The 22,846-nt window shown below is 45.2% G+C and overlaps 1 protein-coding gene across 1 annotated transcript in view; it reads right to left on the bottom strand.

The window, feature by feature from the left end:
• Nucleotides 1–22,846, bottom strand: part of SLC9A9 (solute carrier family 9 member A9) — a 491,595-nt gene that overhangs the window by 440,214 nt on the left and 28,535 nt on the right. The window contains exons 3-4 of the mRNA XM_019503549.1: nucleotides 21,971–22,048; nucleotides 21,216–21,292 (exon numbers count right to left, since the gene is read on the bottom strand). Of these exons, the coding sequence (XP_019359094.1) occupies nucleotides 21,216–21,292; nucleotides 21,971–22,048 (155 nt within the window). The remainder of the gene's footprint in view (nucleotides 1–21,215; nucleotides 21,293–21,970; nucleotides 22,049–22,846) is intronic.

Genomic DNA, 22,846 nt, shown 5'->3' with positions numbered 1-22,846 from the left:
GGCTCACAGGCAGGGCCTCGGGCCCTCCCATTCACCCACCTATGCAAACTCTGCGCTAACTCACTCACTGGGCAGACAAGTGTGCCTGTTTGCATAGCCTGTTCGCAAGGCTCCAGTCATGTGGCTCCCTGGGGGCTGGGTGAAGTAGGAGCTGGGGAAGGGGGGGTGTGTCCCTCCCCAGCTCGGACTCAGCTGCCCTGCAACTGTCTGGGGTTGGGGTCCCTCCCTCCCTGCCACTGGCCCCACCTACCTCTGACTGTGCTGGAGATCTGGGTCGGGGTCCCACTGTGGGGTCCTGGGGGTCCCTAGGCTCGACAGGGGCGCAACAGGCTTCCGCCTGTGTGTCTCGCTCCAGAGCCGGGGACAAAACATACATATCCATGTACACACACATACCTTTATATAAATATATATCTTTGTTTCACAGATTCCCAGGTAGGACTCTGTAGATTCCATTCTTATTCCAAAGTTAAATTATTAGTCATTGTCCTCTTGTTAAGAAAAAAGTTTCTATTACCTGTCACACTTTATACCTACAATGCACAGATTAATCTGGCAGTATGTACATTTCTCTCAGCTATCTCTCCAGTGGAATGCTGACTCTATAATGAATCCACTGGTGGCACAGATTTCCAATAAACAATACCATATTCTGTATGTGTATGTATGTAGAAGAAGAACTCTCTCCAGGCAATTGTATTGTGACAGAAATCTGCCCAATCAATCTGTAGTAAGGAGACAGTAATTTCAAGCAGTATGCTCTAGGCCAGGGCTTGTCAACCGGGGGTATACACACCCCCAGGGGTACTTGAGAAGGCCCTAGCGGGTATGTGCAGGCAGGTGGGGATGGAGTGCTGCCATGCATCATGCTGTGCTACCATGCAGGCACTGCCTGCCCGGCCAGATGTGCAGGGCAGGGGAAGCTCACACACGGTGGCTGTTGCCGCTCTGTGTTTGGCTGCACTACATCCCACACCCCTGCACTGCATTTGGCCAGGTGCCACCCTTCCCCCTGCTCTGTGTCTGGCCACCAGGGGTACACTACTCCATGTCTAGCCCCCAGGGGTACACTGATCCAAGAAGGTTGAAAACCCCTGCTCTAGGTAGTGGAGGACCATGTTTCTCCTAAATTCTTAAAAATGGACTGGAACAGAAAGATTATTCCTTTGTTTTTTTAAACGCTATTTCTCTTCCTTGGTGCCATTAGAGGATCTGGCGGTGCTGAACTACTGAAGTAAGTAACCTTGCTGGAATGAAAAACCAGCATCAGTTTCCCCAGAAACATCCTCACTATGACGTGTAGTAGGGGAGCAACTGGCCAGAGACAGTCAAAGCAGGAGTGCAGTGAAGTGGAGGTGGGCAAGCCACCCACTTAGGCCATTTGTTCCTTAGGCCATTTAAAAGGAAACAAATACAGAATGTCAGCTCTCATTTCCAGCTGTAGATGCTTCAGTGAGTTAGTGCCTGCACATTCTTAAATGTAGGTCAGTGGTTTGTCAGGCCAGCAGTAAGCAAGTTGGTTTCAAATGCCTAAAATTTCCAGACTCCCTGGGGCTGCTGACCTAGAATAGGATTTACTTAGTTTGTTTTACGTTTCCATCACATCTACCATCTTCACAGATCTTTGTGCAAACTGATATATAAGCTTCAACATATGTGAGCAAGTAGTGCTTATACTAGATGTTGTAGTTCATGATATACAACAGTAATTTATTGTTTGTTCTGTACTGCAGGTTAATGGGCCTAACTGAAACAGACCAGTGGTACCCATCCAAAAATCAATCAGCCTGCAGGAAAGAACAGCTACTGCTCAAGCATCAAAACCCCTTTCTCTGTTTTCTGGGGATTGCATCTTAGGGAAGGTGGGCAGACAGGGTGGCACTCATAAGCATATACATCCTCCTCCTCCTCATAGTTTTTCAGAGATTCTCCCCAAATGAGGAGGAGCCTAAGGCCATGTTTTCCCTTTTTGCAACTCCTGTCTTAGAGGTATGTGTATGGGGTTGTGGGGAGTAAATCACGCTGTAGCTGTGCAAGACTGATTGCATGGTTCAACAAGAGGTTTGCTGCCAAAGACCCTAACAGGTCATTTGAGGAATGGCAGATGAGGATAAAAAGACAGCATCACAGGCGACTGATGGGGGGGTACAGGCACATGCCCTCCCCCCCTGCCCCGAGATTGGCCCCTGACTTGGCATTGCTTAGGATGGGGCACTATTTTTGTTGCATGGGCTAGTGGCGTATTGGGGGGGGAACTAAGCTGTGGCACAGAAGTATAGGAGTGGATATGGGGCTTTTGGCCGGCTCTGGGCCTGCCCCTGGGCCTGCCCACAAATTGTGCCCCTAGACTCAGGAGGCATCAATCACCCCTAGACAGCGTGGAAGTATAGGAGGTTCTTCAGCTGATCTTAAAAGAGCATGGGGATGGGGGTGGTTGTTAGCAGTGTTTGGAGGCTAATTCCAACACCTAAAAGGAACAATTGGGAAGAAACACTACAGAAGAGAACCTCATGAAGGTTATTTGCAGTTAGATGTCTGTGAGATTTCAGCTATGGGAGGGGCAATTCAGCCCACATGATTTTACTATTTTCCCCACACATGCAGTTGTTCAGACATTTTGCCAGTAGAGGGCACAATAAAAAGACATTTCTCGTCTTCTGTGGATGTTGTCACATACCTGGTACTGAATCAAATTTCTTTGTTGATTTGGGTGGAGCTCTCAAACTTCCCTAGGTGCTATTTGTTCTCCCTTTTCATATCAACTGTAATGCAATCCTTTCACCATCTCTTTTGCACTTTCTCTAAATGCTGCAAATACTTACATCCTGCTGCTTACCACATCTGATTATGAGATGGAAAAAAAATCCAGTATTTTTTGCATGCTTCATCTCTGTCCTAATAAAAAGTGTCAACTGTAAACCGAAACCATTTCAAATTCTAACCACTGAACTCAAAATCAACAGACATACTTGATTTCACTGAAATAATGCTGTCTGCTTTGTGTGGATGCTGGCGGCATGGAGAACTTTATTTGGTATCAGTACCTTAATTTAGCACAGTGAAGAGTTTCCATAAACCTAGAATACTCACAAAACTTAGCAATTTTTTCTAACTCCCCTCGTAAAAAATAAAAAATAGTCATACAGCTCTTTACAAGACAGGGTCAAAGCAAGTTCTTGGACCCAGACCTCACTGGGTGCATCCAGACGAGCATGCACATGCACTTCCTCAGGGACAAACAGCAGTGGCACATAACTGTACTGCTGCTACTTGTCCCTGAGGAACTCCTTGTGCATGCATGCTCTGGCATTCAGCAAGTTGCCCTGGGTGGGGTAGGGGAGGCTGGGGCCAGCACCTGGGCTTGCTCCAGTAGTCTTACCTGGAGTCCTGGGGCCTCCCAGGACTCCAGTGGTGGTGATCTGCCACGTGGAGCCTTGCTGGCAGCTGGAGTGTGGCTCCAACTGGCCAGGCTCCAGTTTTAGGTGGTGCATGCTGTTGCCATGTGCGATGCCCTGCTTTTTCAAATGCTGGGGTTTTTTTGATACTGGGATCTCTGGTGTCAAAAAAACCCCGCCATGCTGCAAATTAGCAGCGCGGTGAAAGCCTGCATGTGTGGTGGGCACCTGCATGTGCAGTGCTTGTGGCTTGTAGCACCACAGAGAGGACTGCGACATCACATACCAGATGTGCACACTCATCTGGACACACCCGCTGAGTGTATATTTCCTGGATTCTTTTATCATATATTACATTTCACCATTTGGGGATGATGGTGAGGATTACCAGATATATTTATACACCATAAATCTGTGTCAATTCCCATCTGATGGGTGGGATTTCTTTTCCCAATAGTGTTGATGTAACTCCATTGATTACTCAAGATTTACACAGAACTATGTTTTCTACTACCAAATACACTAGCTCTTCCCCTTGCTGGAGTTTAGTACTGGATTGCCTCCCTTGGATAACAGGGTCAGCTCTCTCTCTCTGTCTCTAATTTCATCCATATAATTGTATATTACTTAAAATGGTGTTAGTTTTCTTGACATATTTCAATACAAAATTCAAAATCAGAAGAAAATTTTTGCACTTTCTCAGTGTCAGATATACCAAAATGTACTACACAATACAAAGAGGGCACATGCCTTGTATTACGTTCAAAACAAAGCTCTCCTTAACAATTTCAGGGACCATTTCTGAACATTCATATAGTTGCTCTTATTGTTTCAAAAGCTTATTAATACCAATAATCACTGAAATCTGACACCTCCGCTAGATTTTAAACTTAGTTACTTTAAAAGTTGGGGTTTTTTGGGGTGGTCTCAAAAGACTTTTCTGCCAACCAGCCTTTTCCCTCAGCTAATCTGTGAAGCATCAAGATACTTAAGAAATCTGCATAATTTCTGTTTTTCTCACAAGAAAAGATACATACATGTGCTGTGAGAGGGCAGGCAGATAGCGCAGTTATGATGGGCAGTGTGCAGAGGAAGTGGTGTTCTGTCATCCTTAGATATCTTATAATGCATGTGCAAAATAGACTCCTTTTAACAAGCAATGAGACAGGCAATGATTAAAGGGCCACTTTGAATTAAAAATCATCTATGATCCTTTGGAAAAACATGAGCTACATAATGTAGTAGTGCATGCTACTTGAGTTAGGTATTTGCTCAGCTTACAAAGAAGAGAGCACTAAAGATTTTCCTGTTACCCTTAATCTGGCCCCATTTTCCGTAAGAAAAGCAGTTTCCATCATCCAGAAGAACCACAGCACGTATGTGTACAGTACGAGTAGATTTGAGCCAAATGACATTTGGTTTTGCTTTGCTGAAGTACATAGCTCCACATGTTTGCTTTCCAAATTGCACAGCCTACCCGTAGCTCTCTGATGCCAAAAAACAGAGTTATATTATAAAGTCAATGCTGTTTTGGCCTGGCATGTACCATTTATGTATTTTAGAGAGCTTGAACCAGGAAAGATTATGAAACAACTCCACAGCGTAAGTTTAAAAGAAAAATCCTCACATTGCATTCATCTGTCTATCTAAATAACTATGAAGAAGTCGAGGTAAAAAAAAAATCCACAGAGCCAAGTAGTGCACAGTAACTACTACTGCATGCTGAACTCCTCAGGTGTGTGCTGAATACTTAATGAGAAATGGAAGCTAAGAGTCTACTGAATATATTGTTAGTGTCAGTAAGTCCTGCCTCATGTTACTACGGGGCCAGAACAGCTTAACTGCTGTTGAACAGAAGGATAGCAAGCCCAGTTCATCCTCCCCCCGAAAGTCACACTAATTTGAAAATGGCGAGAAGAAAAAAAAGAAAAGGAAAAAAAAATGCCTGGAGATCTCATTTCTCCCTCTTAGATAAATGTTTCATTTGAAACAGGCTGGTTAAAAATTTCCACCGAAGGAATAAAAATAAATGTTAATCCTAACAAGAGGGTTACAGAAGCAGTTTGGGTATGTATATTCATTAGCAAAAACAAAAACTTTGATTGAATAGTTAAGTAAATACCTCAAACTTCAGCCATTCAAAACCAAAAATAAAAGGTCCCCAAGCAGTACAACTTTGGCTTATTCGCACAACTTTTTCATTACCTTGCAGGTCCTATCTTAGCTAGGATTTACAACTGTGATACTTAGTATACATTAACAAAAATGTTCAGTCAAAACTTTGCATTACTTACAATAGAAAATTGCATGTTTGACCAAAAATGACTCCTACTTTTCTGTAAGTTAATATATGGAAACTCCAAGCTGGTTTTGTCAGTTTTGCGGGCTTGTAAAAATAACATTAAAAAAAAACCAGTTTCTGGTGGTTTTCAGTTTAAATAACCAGTTTTTGGAATTTTTCAGCCCAAATTTTTTTCCAAAAGAAAGACATCTCTGCTCAGGTGTTTCAATGATTCTGTCCCAGGCTATAATTTGCTCAGCCAAACATATGCTCAAGTACAATTTACCTCATTCTATTTAGGGCTTTAGAAGGTGTAGCTACCGTAATTTAACAACATAAATGTAAAACCTTTTCAAGAAAAGGCCATATATTCACTTGCACCAACAGGTTGGCTTTTTAGATTGTTACACTGCCATTTATTTTATAAAATTGTTTTCACTTAACACTGCTTAGTTTTGACTTTGCAGTTATTCAAGAATTGGGTCTTACTCCTATCTCTTCTTAAGAAGGATTTTGTGCAACTTTCTCTATATAATTACCATCTTATAAAAAAAGTAATGCTTGACAGTCCTCTTGTATTTACATATAAAGCCTTTGTCCTCACATCTTATTTACTTTGCTTTCTCCAAATGTTAAGAAAGTTGAAGAGGCATAAGCATTTTTTAAATGGCCTGGCTTCAAATATTTTCCCATCTGTTGCTCAATTTACTAGGAGCTGTGTCCTCACTAAATCAATTGTAATTCAAACCTTTTGTTTGTAAATCTCTGTGCTTTGATGGAATCTATCCTATTTTGATTTCTTTTTCACAGTTTAATGTGAAGTGATAATAGCATGTGCTGAATCCACAATAAATGCCCACAAAATCTTGTGCCAGACTAACAGTGTTAATTATAACTAAAATAGTTATTTCACTTCCAGTTAGTTTCTAGAGAAACCAGTTTTCCACCCAGAAAAGCCTCCTTGCAAGACAAGAACAGATCTCTCCCACTCCTTCCAAAAACAGAAAAAGAGAACCCCCAGTGTCTTCATGAACACCACAAAAGTAAAATGAAGTTAGAGGACTCTTTGGCCCCACTGTACAACAGTTTTATAGCTTGGGAACACTGCTCATTTAGCTTCAACATCTTACCAGCACTTTTGTCTTATTTCCTTCCCTCCAGTCCGTGATCATCAGGGATCTTGGTTTTCTCTGTTTAACAAAAATCTTAAATCCTCTGATAAAAATCCCAAATTCTCTGATTTAAAAAACCCCAAATCTGTGTTTTTCTTCAATTAAAATGAAATGCCCCTATATATATAAGCATTAGTTGAACACAATTTTTTAATATATTTACATTTTAAAGCAGTTTGTAAGCCTACCAATGCCTCAATAGGATAATAGAGTAATTCTAAATAATTATATATTTTGGCATTTGATTTTGGTTTTTTTATCATGGAAAAATCAGAGCTCCCTTGCCTCCTTTGCTCACCAAGATGTGGGTCCAGCTTCAGCTGTCTTCCTCTTTGTAGGACTGAGCAGTCCATGCCCATGCCATTGCCCCTCACTCCCAACCCACAGCCCCCCATCCCCCATCCCTGCTCACTCCTGACCTGCCATTCCTTTTGGGGTCCCTCACTCCTGACTCACAGACCCTGCCTGCCCCCAGCCCTGCCAGAGGGGGCCCCCAGCTGCCAGGGCTGTGGGACCACTTTTGCCTGTTCCTTGCTCTGCAGGCACCAGCTGCAGCCAGCCAGCAGTGCCTGAGCCCTGGCTGCTGTGTGCAGGAAATGTTGGCTGCTGTGACTGGAGTTGAGTGGCATGTGGAGTGTGGAGCCCCCCTCCCACTCCCCATGCATGTGGCACAGTTGGTGCGGAGCCAAGTGGAGCCCGTGGGGGAGGATGTGGGCTTCCTCCTGTGGGGCTTGGGGCTCCCTGCCCTAATGCTCTCCTTGCTCTGATGCCCTCACCCCAGGGGTCTCTGCAGCCCAGATTGGTATTGCCGCCGTTGCCACCACCGCTAGGAGCCCTGTGCCACCCATGCTGCCATGGCAAGGTGCCCCCTGCCTGCCCAGCCCCTGCTGCTGCTGGGAGGGCAGGGGGAGCCTTGCCACAGTTGTGCAGCTGGCCCAGCCTCTGCCAATGCCATGGAGTTGTGCTTTCCCACTGCTGCCGAGTGGGCAGGGTGTGCCTTGCTGTGGCAGCAAGGCCAGTACGGGATTCCCTGCAGCAGTGGCACCAAACCTCCCTACCCTACTCTGTCATTCTGTGCTGGGTCTCACCTGCTGGGCCACCAGGGGGATGGGAGTGGGGCAGGAGCCCTGAGCCCTGCAGTGGGCAGCCCACATCTGCCCCACGCGTGCAAATCTGGGAGGGGGGGTGGTGCATGCCCCCCAGTTCTCCCCTGATGGGTTACCTCTGGTTCCTGACTCAACTCCGGGAGGGTGTGCAGTGGTAGGGAGCGCCCCCACTTCCCCGCCCCCTCTGCCACCAGCCCTCTGGATAAGCTGCCTGTAGCACTGTCCTACTCCTCCATTGTATTCCTGCCCTGACCCAGCTGGGCAGTGCCTCCAGCTCCACCCTCAGCCATCAATCCTGTCCCACTCCATCGCTCACTGTGGGGGCCTCAATCTGCCCCGTCCCCTCCTGCCATGGACTTATCTGCAGGCAGCTGGGGAAGCTGCTGTCCACCACTGTCTGACTGTATTGCTGGCCATGTGCATGTACACACATGCATGTGGCACCCTCTACATCCTGCTCCCTTCAGCTCCAAGTAGCCCCTTGCATGCTGCAAAGGGAAACCCATAGTTTCCTGTGTTCTTCTCCTTTAAGGGAGAAAACCCATGTTTTTCTATGGTGAACAGAAAACCCAAATGCCTGGTGAGCATCTGAAATCTAATGAGAGAAAAGAAAAGACTACGTAGATGAGATGAAAAGGGATGAAAGAGACAGGCAGAGAAGGAGGGTGGACTAAATGTGAAAGGTAGAGGAAGTCAGGGGAAAGGAAGCTCAGTGGATAAAATGGTAAGAGCAAAATGGGAAGAACAAATTTAGGAGAGTGAAGGATAGAACTGCAGTGGCACAACAACATCTCCCATTTCAAGGACAGTGTCCCACAAAGTTTGAGAGGTGGTGTTCTACACTGCAATACTAAGAATATGTCTACACTGCATTACCAGCCTGTCCCTGAGGGACATCCCTGAGCACACACCGTCAACCTGCTCCTAATCATACATGCCAAAACTGGGAATGAAGCAGCAACACTGCATCAGTGGTATCTCCTCTCCCTCTCAAGAGCTCAGTCTCCAGCATGCTTGATGGCCACTGGGGGATGCCCCAAAGCAGCTTCACTGCTGCCTTCCCAGATTTGAGGGCAGGCAGTCAGGGATTCCTCAGGGGTCCCTTCCATATCTTTACATTTCATGATTTCTCCATCTTAAAAAAAAGTATATTTATTAGTCCAAACCAACCTGAATTAAGCCTGCCTGCAAATGCTTCAGCTCTTTGAGTGGCAGATTTCATACTGGTCTAAATTCCAGGAAAATGAGGATTTGCCAAGGCTAATAGGTAGTCTGGAAAACTGTGAGTAAGTGAATATGAAATGTGCTGCATTCTGAATATATACAATGTATTATTGGCACTGTAATCCAAAATAGCCCAAATGAAACCAAATAAAAATCCCAGGTATGGCCACGTTTATGAAATTAAATCAAAGTTTGTGTGCTAACAGCTTGGTCTTGGCCTAAATTGAGGATGCTGATCTACAAAGTGACAGTGATTTTAAGAAAAAGTATTTCTGCTCCCATTGACACTCAGTGTCTGAGCTATTCCTCTAATAGGCTGATATCACAGTGTCAGGATTTTGCAATTATACTTGAACATTCTTCCAGCTTCAAGAAAATTGAAAATACCTACCACAGGCATTGATTCTGTAAGATGTGTCCCATCAGATTAACAGAGCTTTATTAAAAATAAAGCCTCAGAGAACAGAGCATCAGCCCAGCACAAGCTAGAAATAGGGGCTTTTTATTTTAAAGAAAAAATATATTAAACAACCCCCTTTCATTTCACTTTCCAGTGCTCAGATTCAGGCCCTCCACACTATGCGCCTCAGCCAGACATCAACAATGCACAAAGTGTCTAGTAAAGTTATGAAAAAAATAGTGAAAGCAATATTCTGGCCTCACCCTCACATCTCCGGAGGGCCCTTAAGGAATAGGACCAATGTGATTATACTCCAAGGTGGAGCAGGTACAAGTCTCTCCGCAATAAAGACTGCAGCCTTCAGCATCATCCTGCAATGGTCTTGGGGGACTGACCGTGAGAAATCAGGGCTGAAACAAGGCATCCACTTCTTTGCTGATTCAATCAGTAGCCTTTACTCACCATGGAGCAGAGCTTTGGAGAAAGGATTTCGTTACTCTGTATAGAACTTTCTGCCCTAAGCAGGGGAGAAACCGGCTTAGGGGGAAGATCTCATATAGAACATATGCTAGGGATAGAAATTGTACATAAACCTGTATAAGTGGTCGGAAACTAGTTCAAATCTGTAACATAACAGAAGTTCAGTGCACCTAAACCGCTTTCAAAATGGCTGAAACCAGTTTAAGTTAAACTTGGATGGATGTAGTATCTTTCACTGATTTAGGTTCAATCAGTTTATTCAACTTCTGCCCTAGATCCCCTCCAGATGCAAGTTAACGCACAGTCTCCCAGTATCCCAGGATGCTTTGCACCTTGCTTACAAACTCCTTTCTCACAGGGTGGATGGACTAGCTTTGTTCCAAGCTGTCTGTTCCAGCCAAACAGGGAGGTATGCTCTAGCACCCCCCACCTTATGGCCTGAGCCACTGCATGTATGTGACTATAGTTCCAGAATAAAAAATGAATGTCTGTTCATTTGCTTATTGGTTCAATCTATGCACCTTAGACTAACCTACAAAGATTGAATGCACTCAGCCTTTGGCTTTTTGACTGTCTGTACTTAGCCATGAAGTGTGTGTGTTAATTAGTGACTAGCATAGTCAGGCATTAAACAGTGGATTAAAGCAATGTTGGAACACTGCTGTCAATAAAAGCATCAGTTCCATTTCTGTAGTTAGGGCCATTTGTTTATGGCTTCCCTATCCATTTGACACGGTTCCCTTTTCCTGCTGTCATAAATCTCACACTGCCTTACATAAACAGTATCTTGCTACAGAGAAGACAAACACCAATACAGCTGCTCCTGCCAGCATAGCCCCTGGCAACTTTTCAGCTCCCCAAAGCTCTCTGCGATCCAGATGAGGTTTCCACTCCTTGTCATCTGTACCATCTGTCTCATTTTTTCAGAGAGAGGTCTGGTCTCCTATTGTTATAAGCTGCACAGTCACCAAAACATGCACTGGATCCTTTACAATGGGCTGCTTTGTAACTCACTGGAACAGAAGGCACATGGAGCAAATCTCTTTTCTCTTGGGGCAAGGCTTCTTTATGGGGCCTATATTCTTTCTTCTTTCAACCAAGTTTTTAATTCTCTTTCCTCTTCCCCAAACACCTGCTTTTTCATTTCTTCTCTAAATGCATGGACTCTGCAAACATGATTATGTACAAAAGGGCCCCATTCTGCATGCCTGATATACTCTAAATATTCAATAGTTTCAGTGGGAGTTGGAGTATGAACAGAATGCAGGCTCAGGCTTTTGTTGGCACTTTGTTTAGGAACCTCTCCGTTTTTTGAACATTTTTTTGCATCCTTCATGCTCCAGCTTATTTCTTTCTTTCATTTAAAGTTTGACTTCACTGGAAGCAAGATTAAACTCTGGCCACAAACTACCATTCATTTCTATTGGTGAAAGTCTTTCCATGAAAGGGAGTGTACAGGTCCTCAGCCTGTACCCACCCCTACTCCTCTGCTCTCTGTGCCTTCCCAAGACCAGGGTGATCCTGAGATTGGGGAAGGCATGGGGAGCAGTGGCTGCTTCATTCCTTACAGGACCTGGGGAAGAAATGGAGCATCAGGGAAAGACTCTATGCTTTTCTCATGCCAGGGTCTAGGGAACAAATGTGGACACCTTCCTCTGCTCCACTCCATGGGTGGGGCTCCAGTCCCCAGGAGGAGTCAAGTGACAGGGAAGCATATAGGAGTTCTTTTCTGCATGAGAAACCCTTTTACAGAAGATAATTTCCTCATTGAAAGAGGAACTTCTCTCTCTCTCCCCTGCAGAAGGGTTTTTTTTTCATGAGAGAAACTTTATGGACATCTGTATGCTTCTGGTTCCTATCAGGACAGCGGTGATTCTCCCTACAGAAATGCAATGCCTGCATGTGGCCTCTGACTTTCTTTCCTCTGCCTAAGACATGATACAGTATTTACTGCACTATGGATATGAGAAGACACACTGCTAAGAGCTCTGGCTGCATTCATTATATTATGGGGTTTTTTTGCTAGTGTACTAAGGCTGTTAAGAAAAATTACATAAATCAGTGACAACTGTTAGTGTTTCCTCTTATTACCCAGAGAGTAAATGAATGTAAAAAAGAATTTCTAGGGTAGACAGCTCTCTGCAGTCTTCCAGATCTCTGAGTACTTGACTCATAGTGGGAAACAATTTAAATAAAATGCTCTGGGGGAAGTGCTAGAAGGAATCAGAAGAATAAAAAACTAGATTCAGAGCAGTGCAAAGTGCTCTTGTGAGGATTGCATCTCTATGGTTAGTAGTTGGCAGAACAAAGAGTCTTGTTGTGTATATTATGATATTCCAGCACTAGAGCCACATCCAAGAAATGTGTAAAAAGGGTGGTGAAGAGGGAGGTTTTACCACACAAAAGAGAAAATGGAGTTGTGTGGAAGGAGGGGTGGGGGAAATCACAAGCTGTAAGGCATCCTGTCAGGTAATCAAAAGTGGCTTAACTGTGTGATGATTTCATAGAACCTAGAATCTGTACTTTTACAAATCTGTAACATGGGATTATTCTTATTAAGAGACAGACGTAAAAACCTACACCAGGTGTGCCCAGCTTCTACGTGGCTGGGGGGCCACACATCACACCAACTGCACCAGCAGGACCCATGCTGGTGTGAGCCGTGGGCCACAACACCCCCAGGCCACAACATCCCCTGTGCCACACGTAGCGCCCACCATACCACTGCATAGAGGTATGGGCTGCACCACCCCACTCCCTTGTGGGGAGGGGTGAAGAAAGTGAAAGCTGATGGGGGGGAAGACTTGGGGACTGTCGCAGGGGCACTTTGGTGCCCTGCTTCTATGAAGAGATACAGGTGCCGGTTGCCAGGGCAACTGCAGTTGGTCAGCTGACCGGAAGGGGGCAGGGCCTGAACTATATAAATGTAGTCCAGGCTGAGGCCCGAGAGGCAGTTACCCTCTGGCAGCCGAGGAACTAGGAGCTCTGTTGGACCAGGCAGAGTAGAGAAGCCTGATGGCCTGAACAGCTTATGGGTGAGGATACTGGGTGGAAGAAACCCTGGTAGGGATTTGAATGATGATTAGCCAGAGGGCTCAGGGTTTGCGTTTTAGCCAGGAGGCTTAGTTTTGAGTTGTAGCTGATTGGCTTATGTTGTTGCTTTGAGCACCACCGGAGGGCCGGGTGAGGCTAATAGGGGTTGGAGGAAGCCTCAGAGGGGCTCCACAGTGGTGGGGACCCTGGTGCCAGTGAAGGCACTGCATTTAGGGGTGCACTGCCCCAGCCCCGAGGAGGGAATTTGGGGGCCAGGCACGGCTACAGCCACCTGAGCCCCAAGCGTGGAGAAAGGCCCTAGTGCAGGCGGAGCCCCAGGGAGGGGCGCACAGGCAAGAAGCCCAGAGAGGGCATGACGTTCAGGGGGCACTGACCCCAGCCCTGAGAAGGGGCGCAGAGGACTGGGGGCCAGGTAAGGACGAGGCTGCCTGAGTCCCACAGGAACTGTTAACTCGAGGAGGGAATTTGGGGGCCAGGCATGGCTACGGCCACCTGAGCCCCAATTGTGAGAAGTCCCAGGGCGGGCGCTGGCGAGAAACCCCAGAGCGGGCACTCACTTTAAGACCCGAGGAGGGGATTTGGGGGCCAGACATGGCTACGGCCACCTGAGCCCCAATTGTGAGCGGCGCCAGTGAGGGGCGCCGGCTGCATGACAAGCCCGGGGGTGCCAGTGAGGGCACGGAAATGAAACCAACCAGACAACATCTGGTACATCTGCGAGGCTTGGGGCGTGGTACAGGGGAGGTTGGAGCCACGCATAGCCCATAAGGCTGGGGTGCACCAGGTCAATCCATACAGAACAGGGGCCAAGATAAACAAGAGCACCGTGTCCAAGGGGACAAAAGGCAGCCTCCCTTATAAAATAGATACCATCAAAGACGTGGTGGGCGAGAACGAGGGTGCTTTATCACCAACTTGGCATGGTAGGGGGCATTAGGAGAGATCACGGCTGCTCCTAGGACCCTGCGCCGTGACAGGGACCCCAACTGCAGCAGCAGCTGGAGAGATAAGAGGGGCCATGGCTAGGTAGGAGCCTGGGGGCTTTATTTAGTTCCCAAGCTGCCAGTTGGACACCCCTGACCTACACAATAAAACTGGCTCACAAAAGTAAGAACAGGTATCAATTAAAGCTGGACATTCTACCATCAAGTCTATTTTTTTACTTGTCTAGAGCTAGGAAAGGAATGCTAAAATCCTGAACGATTAAAACGTGTTAAACTTCTACCAGAAGGATTGATTTCAGAGAGTTTCTGTGTTATGTTATTAAGCCTACAAGAAATCTTGTAAAAATATGCATAATTACTCCTTTCCTCACAGCCATCTATCACTTTTCTTACAATCCACTCCAGAGTCCAGTCATGCAGCTAGCTTTAGCCTTTGGCAGTAGCAGCTTATCATTTATACAGTGTAATAGAACAAACTTGGAAAACATCACTTCCGAGGTAAAGTACGGACAAAGGCTAGGGACAAAAGTTACATATAAACCGGTTTAAGTAATCAGAAACTGGTTTAAACCTGTAACAGAACAGAAGTTCAGTGCCCATAAACCAGTTTGAGGAAAAACCTGGTTGAATGTAGTATCAGATTTAATTGATTTGGGTCAAACTGGTTATGCAACTTCTGTCCCAGACTCCTTCCTGGTTTAAATTAAGTCAGAATCAGCATCCCAGCATGCTTTCCAGCCCTGGGCTGGACTGTATGCTCCAGCAGAGTAGAAGGGTTGGGGTGGTGGGGCGGGAGGCAGGGAAACCCCAGTCAAGCTCCAGCTGGGGACTGGGCAGGGAGGTGGGTTAAACTTCCTTTCCCTGAATATGGAGATGCTCTGCTGGATGTGACTGTGGGCTACAAATCCCAGAGGCACCTGGAAGCAGAAAGAGGAAGTGATGAGCAACCCTGCAGAGTCCTGCTGTTGTGATTGTGGACTGTAAATCTCAGCAACTTCAGGGGCAGCAGGAAGAGGAAGAAAACACACAGCCTATGCTGGCTGTGTGCCATAGAGCTGTGCTTTAGCACCCCCTGGCTTCTGGCCTGAGCCACTGCAGGTATGTGGCTGCATTTCTGGAATTAGAAGTGAATGGCTGTCCAGTTGTTTCTCAGTCTAATCTCTGCATTTAGACTAATTTGCAAAGACTGAATTGATTCATCCTTGGGCTTTTTGACTGTTTGTATTTAGCCAAATTGTCATGCTTTTTTTATCAAAGGATCATCCAATAGGATTGAAAAAAAAACAGGGAAGGTGAACGTTTCTATTAGAAACCAGGAGCAAAATATTCTGAAAGGTACAGATTTTCCCTTACTAGTTACCTCACTTTATTTTTTTTTTTTTTGCCTGCAACAGCCTTCTAGATTCTTCCCCTGCAACCTCAAGCAAAATTCTGAGGCAGGAACCAGCAGGTCTGATACCTTTCTCTTAGGTCTGGATGCATCTACAGTCACGTTACCACCCCTCTTTTCCCTCTACCCTTCCAGTCACACTCCCTTCCTGTTCTCTGTAGCAATCTTTATTCAAAGCATAGTCTTCAAGTAAACTAGAGAGCGAATATGCAGACAAATTAGGCATTTCAGATATGCATAAAGATTGGACACATGCTTGGATAACCTTTTTCTGCGCACAAGACTAAGGATGGGGGAGGCATGGCACCATCTCCTTCACCCTCCAGGATTTGTGGAGGTTTCTTGTATGACCTGGGTCACAGTAGGAGGAAGAGTTATCAGTGGATAAATGGAAAGATATGCATATTCTCTGCTGATCGCCCCCAATCTGCAGCTGATTTAGGCAGTAAAAGGTAATGTAACATTATAGCTGAATTAATTATCTGGGAAGATACTTATAGGAGTTCTCTCCCTTCCACCAACTAGTTTGTCTAGGAAATTTTCAGTATTGGAGTTGCAATGGAGCTCTAGGGGTTGAAGGAACAGGGACTCTGGCAAACTGCTTTACAAAGCGATGCTTCAGAAAAATCTTAACAAGCAGTTACTCATGGATGGGGTGGATTCAAAGTGGGTGCAGTAGTGTAGCTGCACCCCCTTTTGGATTGGAGTGCACCGCAAGAACCCTACAGACTTTTCAAAATCCCTAAACAGGTGAAAATTCTCCCTCCCTTCTCCTTCCTTCAATCACACCCCTTTGCAAAATTCTAGATTCACCCCTGGTCATGGAGGTCCCCTTCTGCATGAGATAATTTGAGCCATTTGTTGGCAAAGAAAGGACTTTACTGATAATAGCAGGTAGCAGGTTAGACTATTTTCTCCTGGACCCTTTTTTCTATGTCTTGCAGACTGTGACATGCAATTAAAGCCAGGCATCAAGGATAAGAAGCAAGGAACTGTGAGGCAATCAGACAGGAAAGTCCCATGGCCTTGCAAAAAATTAGTAATTTGGTAATGTAATCCTGTTTTCTACACCTATTTTCTACCATGGGTATTTCCCATGCTTCTGGGCTTTGCTGGTTGCTTGTGCCTAACCCCACCTGCCCCCTTTGTTTTCGTCTCTATGTATCAGGGTGTTTTTAAGCCTCCCCAGAGACATTGGGTGTTTATTACAGCTACAAATAGAGATTTCAACTGGGGTATGATGATTCACCTGCTTAGAGCAAAGCTGGAGGTTCCTGACTAAAGGGTCTTACCCCATCCACTCAGGGTCAACCTGATCTCCATATTTGGGGTCAGGAAAGAATTTTACCTCATGGTCAGATAGGTATGGACTGTGGGGGGTTGTGCCTTCCTCTGTAGCAGGAGGTGAAGCCCTTTGCCTGGGACCTCTTGAACATATATACATTTCATAGAAGCAGGACATTGGCTGCCATGGTTCCTCTGCTTTTCCTGTGGCAAGTTAGGGTGTTAGGCCTATGTTGTGTCAGGGTTGACTGTAGTCTTATATGAGTTTAGATCAGGGGTCAGCAACCCAGACTCCCGGCAGGGAGCAGTTACCCAGATCAGGGGTCAGCAACCCCTAGCATGCATGGCACACAAAGCCATTTTCCTCAACAGCACATGCTGGGGCCAGGGAGGCAGCAGCTGTTTGCAGCCTCCCAGCTGCAGCCAGCCCCAGCTCTGGGTAACTGCTGTCAGCCAGGAGTCTGGGCTGCTCCCAGCAGGAAGCTGGGATGCTGCAACCCCTGCTGGGGCCAAAGTGGGAGGGCAGCAGCTGTTTGTAGCCTCCTGGCTGCAGCCAGCCCTGGCTTTGGGTAGCTGCTGATAGCCATGGAGCCTGGGCTGCTCCCATGGAAGCCCTGCTGCAAGCAGCCAGGGCTCTGTGGCTGTCAGCAGCTACCCAGAACCTGGGCCAGTTACAAACATCTGCTGCCTCTCTGCCCCAGCCCCAGCCCCAGCCCCAGCCCCAGCCCCAGCCCTGGGTTCTGGAGAAGCAGCACATACTGGCAATGCTCCCCGCTGTGCTGCCCTTGCTGCTTCTGCAAAGCAGCATTGAAACTCAGCACGGCAGGGCACAGTGGGGGGCGCAGAAAGCTGCATGCTCCAAGCTGCCTGTTGTCCTGTCACACTTCCCCTGCAGGCAGGGGCAGCAGTGAGGGGCACAACCCTGCGCTGCTGCCCATGCTGCTCCTGTGCACATAGGGGAAGTATGGCAGGGCAGTGGGGAGCTTGGAGTATGCAGCTTTCTGCGCCCTCCCCCCACTTCTGCCCTGCCACATCAGGTTCCAACGCTGGGGCCAGGTCTGGGGCTGGAGCCAGGGCCAGGGTGGAGAGGCAGCAGATGTTTGCAGCTGGCCCAGGTTCTGGGTAGCTGCTGGCAGTCGCAGAGCCCGGGCTGGGGGTCAGGGGCTTTGGGTGGGGGGCAAAGGGCAGCAGGGGTGGGGGAAAAGATCTCTGGGTGGGAGGCAAGGGTTATGAGCAGGGCTGGGGGGCAAGGGGCACAAGCAGGGCATCCTGCCCCTGCCCTCATTTTGTTTTTCTGGCATGCTGGCACTCTGGCACCTTCCAAGGTATTCCAACCCTCACTGTGGGGGTTTTGGCACTCTGGCCTACCCCAAGTTTAGATTATGATTGTATGGGATGGTTGGGATAGGGATGATCCTGCCTCAGGCAGGGGACTGGACTAGATGACCTCTGAGGTCCCTTCCAGTGCTACTTCTCTATGACAATCTCTTGTCATATCCAGAAACTCCTTGGTTATTAACTCCACTCTCTCCCAACCAAACCAAACAAACAAGGTCTGGGAAGGAGACTGCTCATCAGAACTTGACATATCCCATAATTTATAAAAAATCAACGTTTGGGAAAAACCAACATGAATATTATTCAACCAGCTGCAACAGCAGTAAGATAGAGGAAGTTTAAGTTTCAAGTACATCAGATAAAAGCATACAAAACAGAAGTCCCAGGCCATAGGAGATTTATCCATCCTTGCAACAGTACCATAGAAAGGATATTTTCATAGAAAAGACCCCAACTTGTGCTTTTCCTTAAGCATAGCTCTGGTTGCTTGCAACAAGCTGGCTCTCAGTTAAGTTCTTAAGGTTAGAGCTATGCAGCTGCCATCACTTGGAAGTGCACTGAGGAAGTGAATTACACTAATTCAGTCATTTAGGTAAGTATAATATATTTACATGTCCCTATGTACACACATGCACTGAGAAGCTGGTCCAGTGAATACTGACTTAGCTTCTTTGAGTTAATAACCATATACCAATTTATGCCATTTGGCCTTCTGTTACACTGAAATCTTCCACTGTTTGTGTTTTTTCTGTCCCCTACTAGAAAATCAGAGCTACTCAAGTGTGACAGGGAGCTACAATACTAAGGACTAAGAGAGATTATAAACATTTGATAGCACTTCTGGTGCAGGAAAATTGAAGCTTTATCTTTACCACCACTTTGGAACTGAGTGTCCATAGTTTGCAGATCAGTAGAAGCCAGGAAGTCCTAAGCGAGCATAATTTTGCTGGGGTACATACAAGTTCTCTGAGCTGTTTGATTACATTTGAATCAAACTAAGTTGACTAGAAAGATAACTCTTATAGCAAGATAATATCTATATTTTTGCTGCCTCTGCGAAAAATAGTCTTAACAGCATTAGACACAAACATTATAGGTTAATCAATTAATCATTGTTGTTTTATAATACTGAAATGACATTAAATGGGGAAGTTCTATCTTACAATGATATTGAAAAGGAACATGTATTTTGATTCAGAACATATCACTTTACTTAATATCTGTTGTAAAGAGAAAGTTAATTGCTCCTATAATTTGGAAGTGCTGTGCATAGGTTCAGAATTCTGATCACTTCTAAACTGAAGCACTTTTAAAAACTGATGGGTTGCCATAAATTCTTCTGCACCACACAGAGTGACTTAAGCAGTGCATTTAGGAGTTCCTCACACCAGGATGCCATGTAACCTACAACCTGAGCCTCAGGTGTTGCCAAGGCCTTCTACCTTTCCTTGAGCACTGCAGTGTGAACAGCAGACACCTAGCTTCATGAACCAAACTGAACCAGAGAATGTCCTCTTCAGACTTCTGCAGGCAGGCCATGAATTAGTCTTGTGATGAGGTGCTGGACCTCATCGTGATCTTGAGTAAGAGAACCATCACTACAACTTCTAAGGGTGGGAAGGGGAGCCAACAAAACCAGATTCTGTGGGTGCCAGCAATGCCTTGGGCACCATGAGGTCATTGGCATTGCATAGTTTATGCACAGCCATTGTTGCCATTCATCGTCCCACACTGAACTGGTTGGCAATAGAACAGAAATGGTTGGTGTTTGCCAACTTCTAAATCACTAGGGTTGCACATCTCTCAGTGGACTTGGGGTACTGAAACCCACTGTCCTGATGCTAGAGCAGGGGACCCAGGCTGGTGCAAAGGTTCATGACTGTGCCATAGGACATCCTGCCACTGCTCATTATCACGGGTTCTGAGCATCAGCTGCTCCCACCAATCCAAGCTCATTGTTAGTGCCCAGCAGCAATAAGGTAGCATCTGATACTGGGTCCATAGCTTATATGGCATTGTGTTGTGCTTCCTGCAAGTGAGCCAGCATGGCACTGATGGTAGTATCATGGTGCTCAAAAGTAGTGCCTCCCATGGCTAGGCTGTGGATTACAGCAGTTAGGGCAAAGATATGATTGGTTCTACTGCTCATCATCTCTAGAGAGCCCCTGGAGATCCAACGCCAGGCGGAATAGTCAGTCAAAGAGGGACTGCAATTTGCATCCTCACCTCAATCAATTAGTGCTTTTGTCTGTGTTCAGCCGTTTTTGGCCCTTGTTAGAAACATGGGGAAAATTTGCTCTGGTACGGCATGCTGGAAGGCTTGCTAAGCAGCTGTCTATCAGCAGAGCATGAGCTGTGCATGTAGGGGTCATAGTAAACATTACCAACAAAGCCCTAAGGGCAGCATTACAATTAGTAAGTGCACTTAAAATGCAAGCAGATGTGTGTCCAAGCAGTTTAGCACGTGTTAAGTATCCTCATGGCATGGCAAAATTGTTCCCTTCTGGCAAAGGTTACCTCCTAACATGTACTGACTTTAATAGGTCACTACTTTCTAATGATTAGGGATCCTCGTTTTCTCTGATTTAAAAAAAATCCCCAATTTTCAGTTAAAAAAAAGTAACTCCAAATCCACATTTTTGTGATTTAAATGAAATACCACTATATATATATGAGGTACATACAAGTTCTATATGTATTCAATTTTATTTACGTTTCAATTCAATATATATTCAATATCTATATAGTGGTGGTTCATTAAATCACAGAAAAATGTGGATTTGGGGTTACTTTTTTTTAACTGAAAATTGGGGATTTTTTAAAATCAGAGAAAACCAGGATCCCTGCTATAATGATATGCAACTGTTGCAAATGAAAGTGAGACAGTGCTCTAAAGTGCATAATAGAAAGGGCTCATCCCCTACTGCAGCTGGATTTCAGATTTTCTAGCACAACATCACCTGAACATACAACTTCCTTTCTTTGTCAAGTCATGAAACGTATTGACTAGAGATGGTGTCAGCAAATTATATTCATGTCAGATTAATACCAGTGAAGATAATCATATGCTTGTTACCAGAAAAATACTACAGACTACTAATACTGAACTTCACCCATAATAAAAAAAAAGATTAGATTTTTACTTACCCTATAACAATGCAAGAGATAGCAGTTCCCAAAAAGGCGTAGGTTAAAATTGATCCTAAATTACGAAAAAAATGTCTCTGCAGATGGAAGGAAAAATTATGAAAAATGTATTGCAGTGCAGAGTTAATCTTAGAATTTTAAAACCACACACAACCTCTGACACTAGAAGTCCCACTCAGTTCATTCAGGCTATTATCATAATTGATAAGGCAGGGTTAGGGAAAAAAATCCACACAGACTCTGAATGTACTTCTGAAAAATATGGTCTAAACTCTATCATCTGCTCTCAGTACATCTGAATATCACTGAACTCCGCTTTCCATATATCAAGCTAGATGTCCTGAAATATTTAGTGGCTATAGTAAAAGCACAGATTATTATTGTTCTACATAAATACTACCATGAATCCCTTTTCTTACAGAGATATAAGCCCCAGTCCCTCCATAGAGAGCAAGTGAACCACTGTTCACATAGAGTACCACTGACTTGAAAAAGGTCCCTCTGGCGTCCAGTAATCCGCCCAGGTGTTAATTAAATGCAAAATGGAATTTCACACAGGTGTAACAGCAGAATCAGGACTATGGGCTTGATCTTGGACACATTTATTTATCACACTTAATTTTAAATTTTAGGTCATTATTGTGTAAAAAAAAGTCATGAGTATTCAATTCTTTTTTTTCTGTTATTTCTGTAGCTCTACAAAATAGCCATCACATTAATGCACCTAAGTGTTACTTGAAGGAGAAATTGCTTACCTTCTTTAGACTATATCCTGCGTGAAATATAATGGGTGGCAGTAAAACATTGAAGAAAATGGAAGGATCAAATGTCATCTGCCAAAAAGGACAAAGGCACATGATAAGGAAAAGTAAAGCAATTATAGCATTCAACAGGATGGATTTCACTTGAGATTCATAGGACTTTTTAATCACAGTGTGGCTATAATAAATTACTCTAGAATGCATAGAAATATGAAAATTTATTCAGAATTATTGTCCAGGAAAATATTGTAATTTTATAGTATCCTGTTGTCTGCATCCACAGTATAGTATCTACACATTTAAAATATTTAGCCCCAAAATAATTTGATACAGGACACAGGTAAGTAATATTTCACATATTAAGAAGTAAACCAAAGTAGAATGATCTATTAGATTAGGCCCTGGATTAGGGATTCAGGAAAACTATGTTTGATTCCAAAGCATGGGCCTCCCACATTATCTTGGGGAAAGCACTTATTCTACAATATTCTTGGTAGTAACATGTAATTTCATTATGGCGTGAACTTGCGTTTTAGGCATGAGATCTATGGCAACCATCAATCTTCCTGGATCATGGTGTATTCATGAGGGCCACCCAGACTTTCAATGCATATGCCTGGGCAGGAACTTTTGGAGGAGTGGAGGCTGCCCAGACTGTCCATCCTCCCTTTAGGCCATTGAGACAGAATCTAAACACCAGACTGAGTCCAGATATTTGGTACCTCCATGGCTATAGTTGTATAAGTGTCTGGGAATCAAACCCAGGTCTCCTGCCTGGTAGACAAGGATTCTACAACTGAATCACAGGGGACTCTGCATGAGAGGGGGAGGGGGCCACAGGAAGATGAGGAGACGCCATCCGAGCAAGAC

Source organism: Gavialis gangeticus, unplaced genomic scaffold, assembly GCF_001723915.1.
Source record: "Gavialis gangeticus isolate Ggan-Ray unplaced genomic scaffold, GavGan_comp1, whole genome shotgun sequence".
Classification (NCBI taxonomy): domain Eukaryota; kingdom Metazoa; phylum Chordata; order Crocodylia; family Gavialidae; genus Gavialis; species Gavialis gangeticus.
This window is presented reverse-complemented; position numbering and strand designations above follow the sequence as displayed.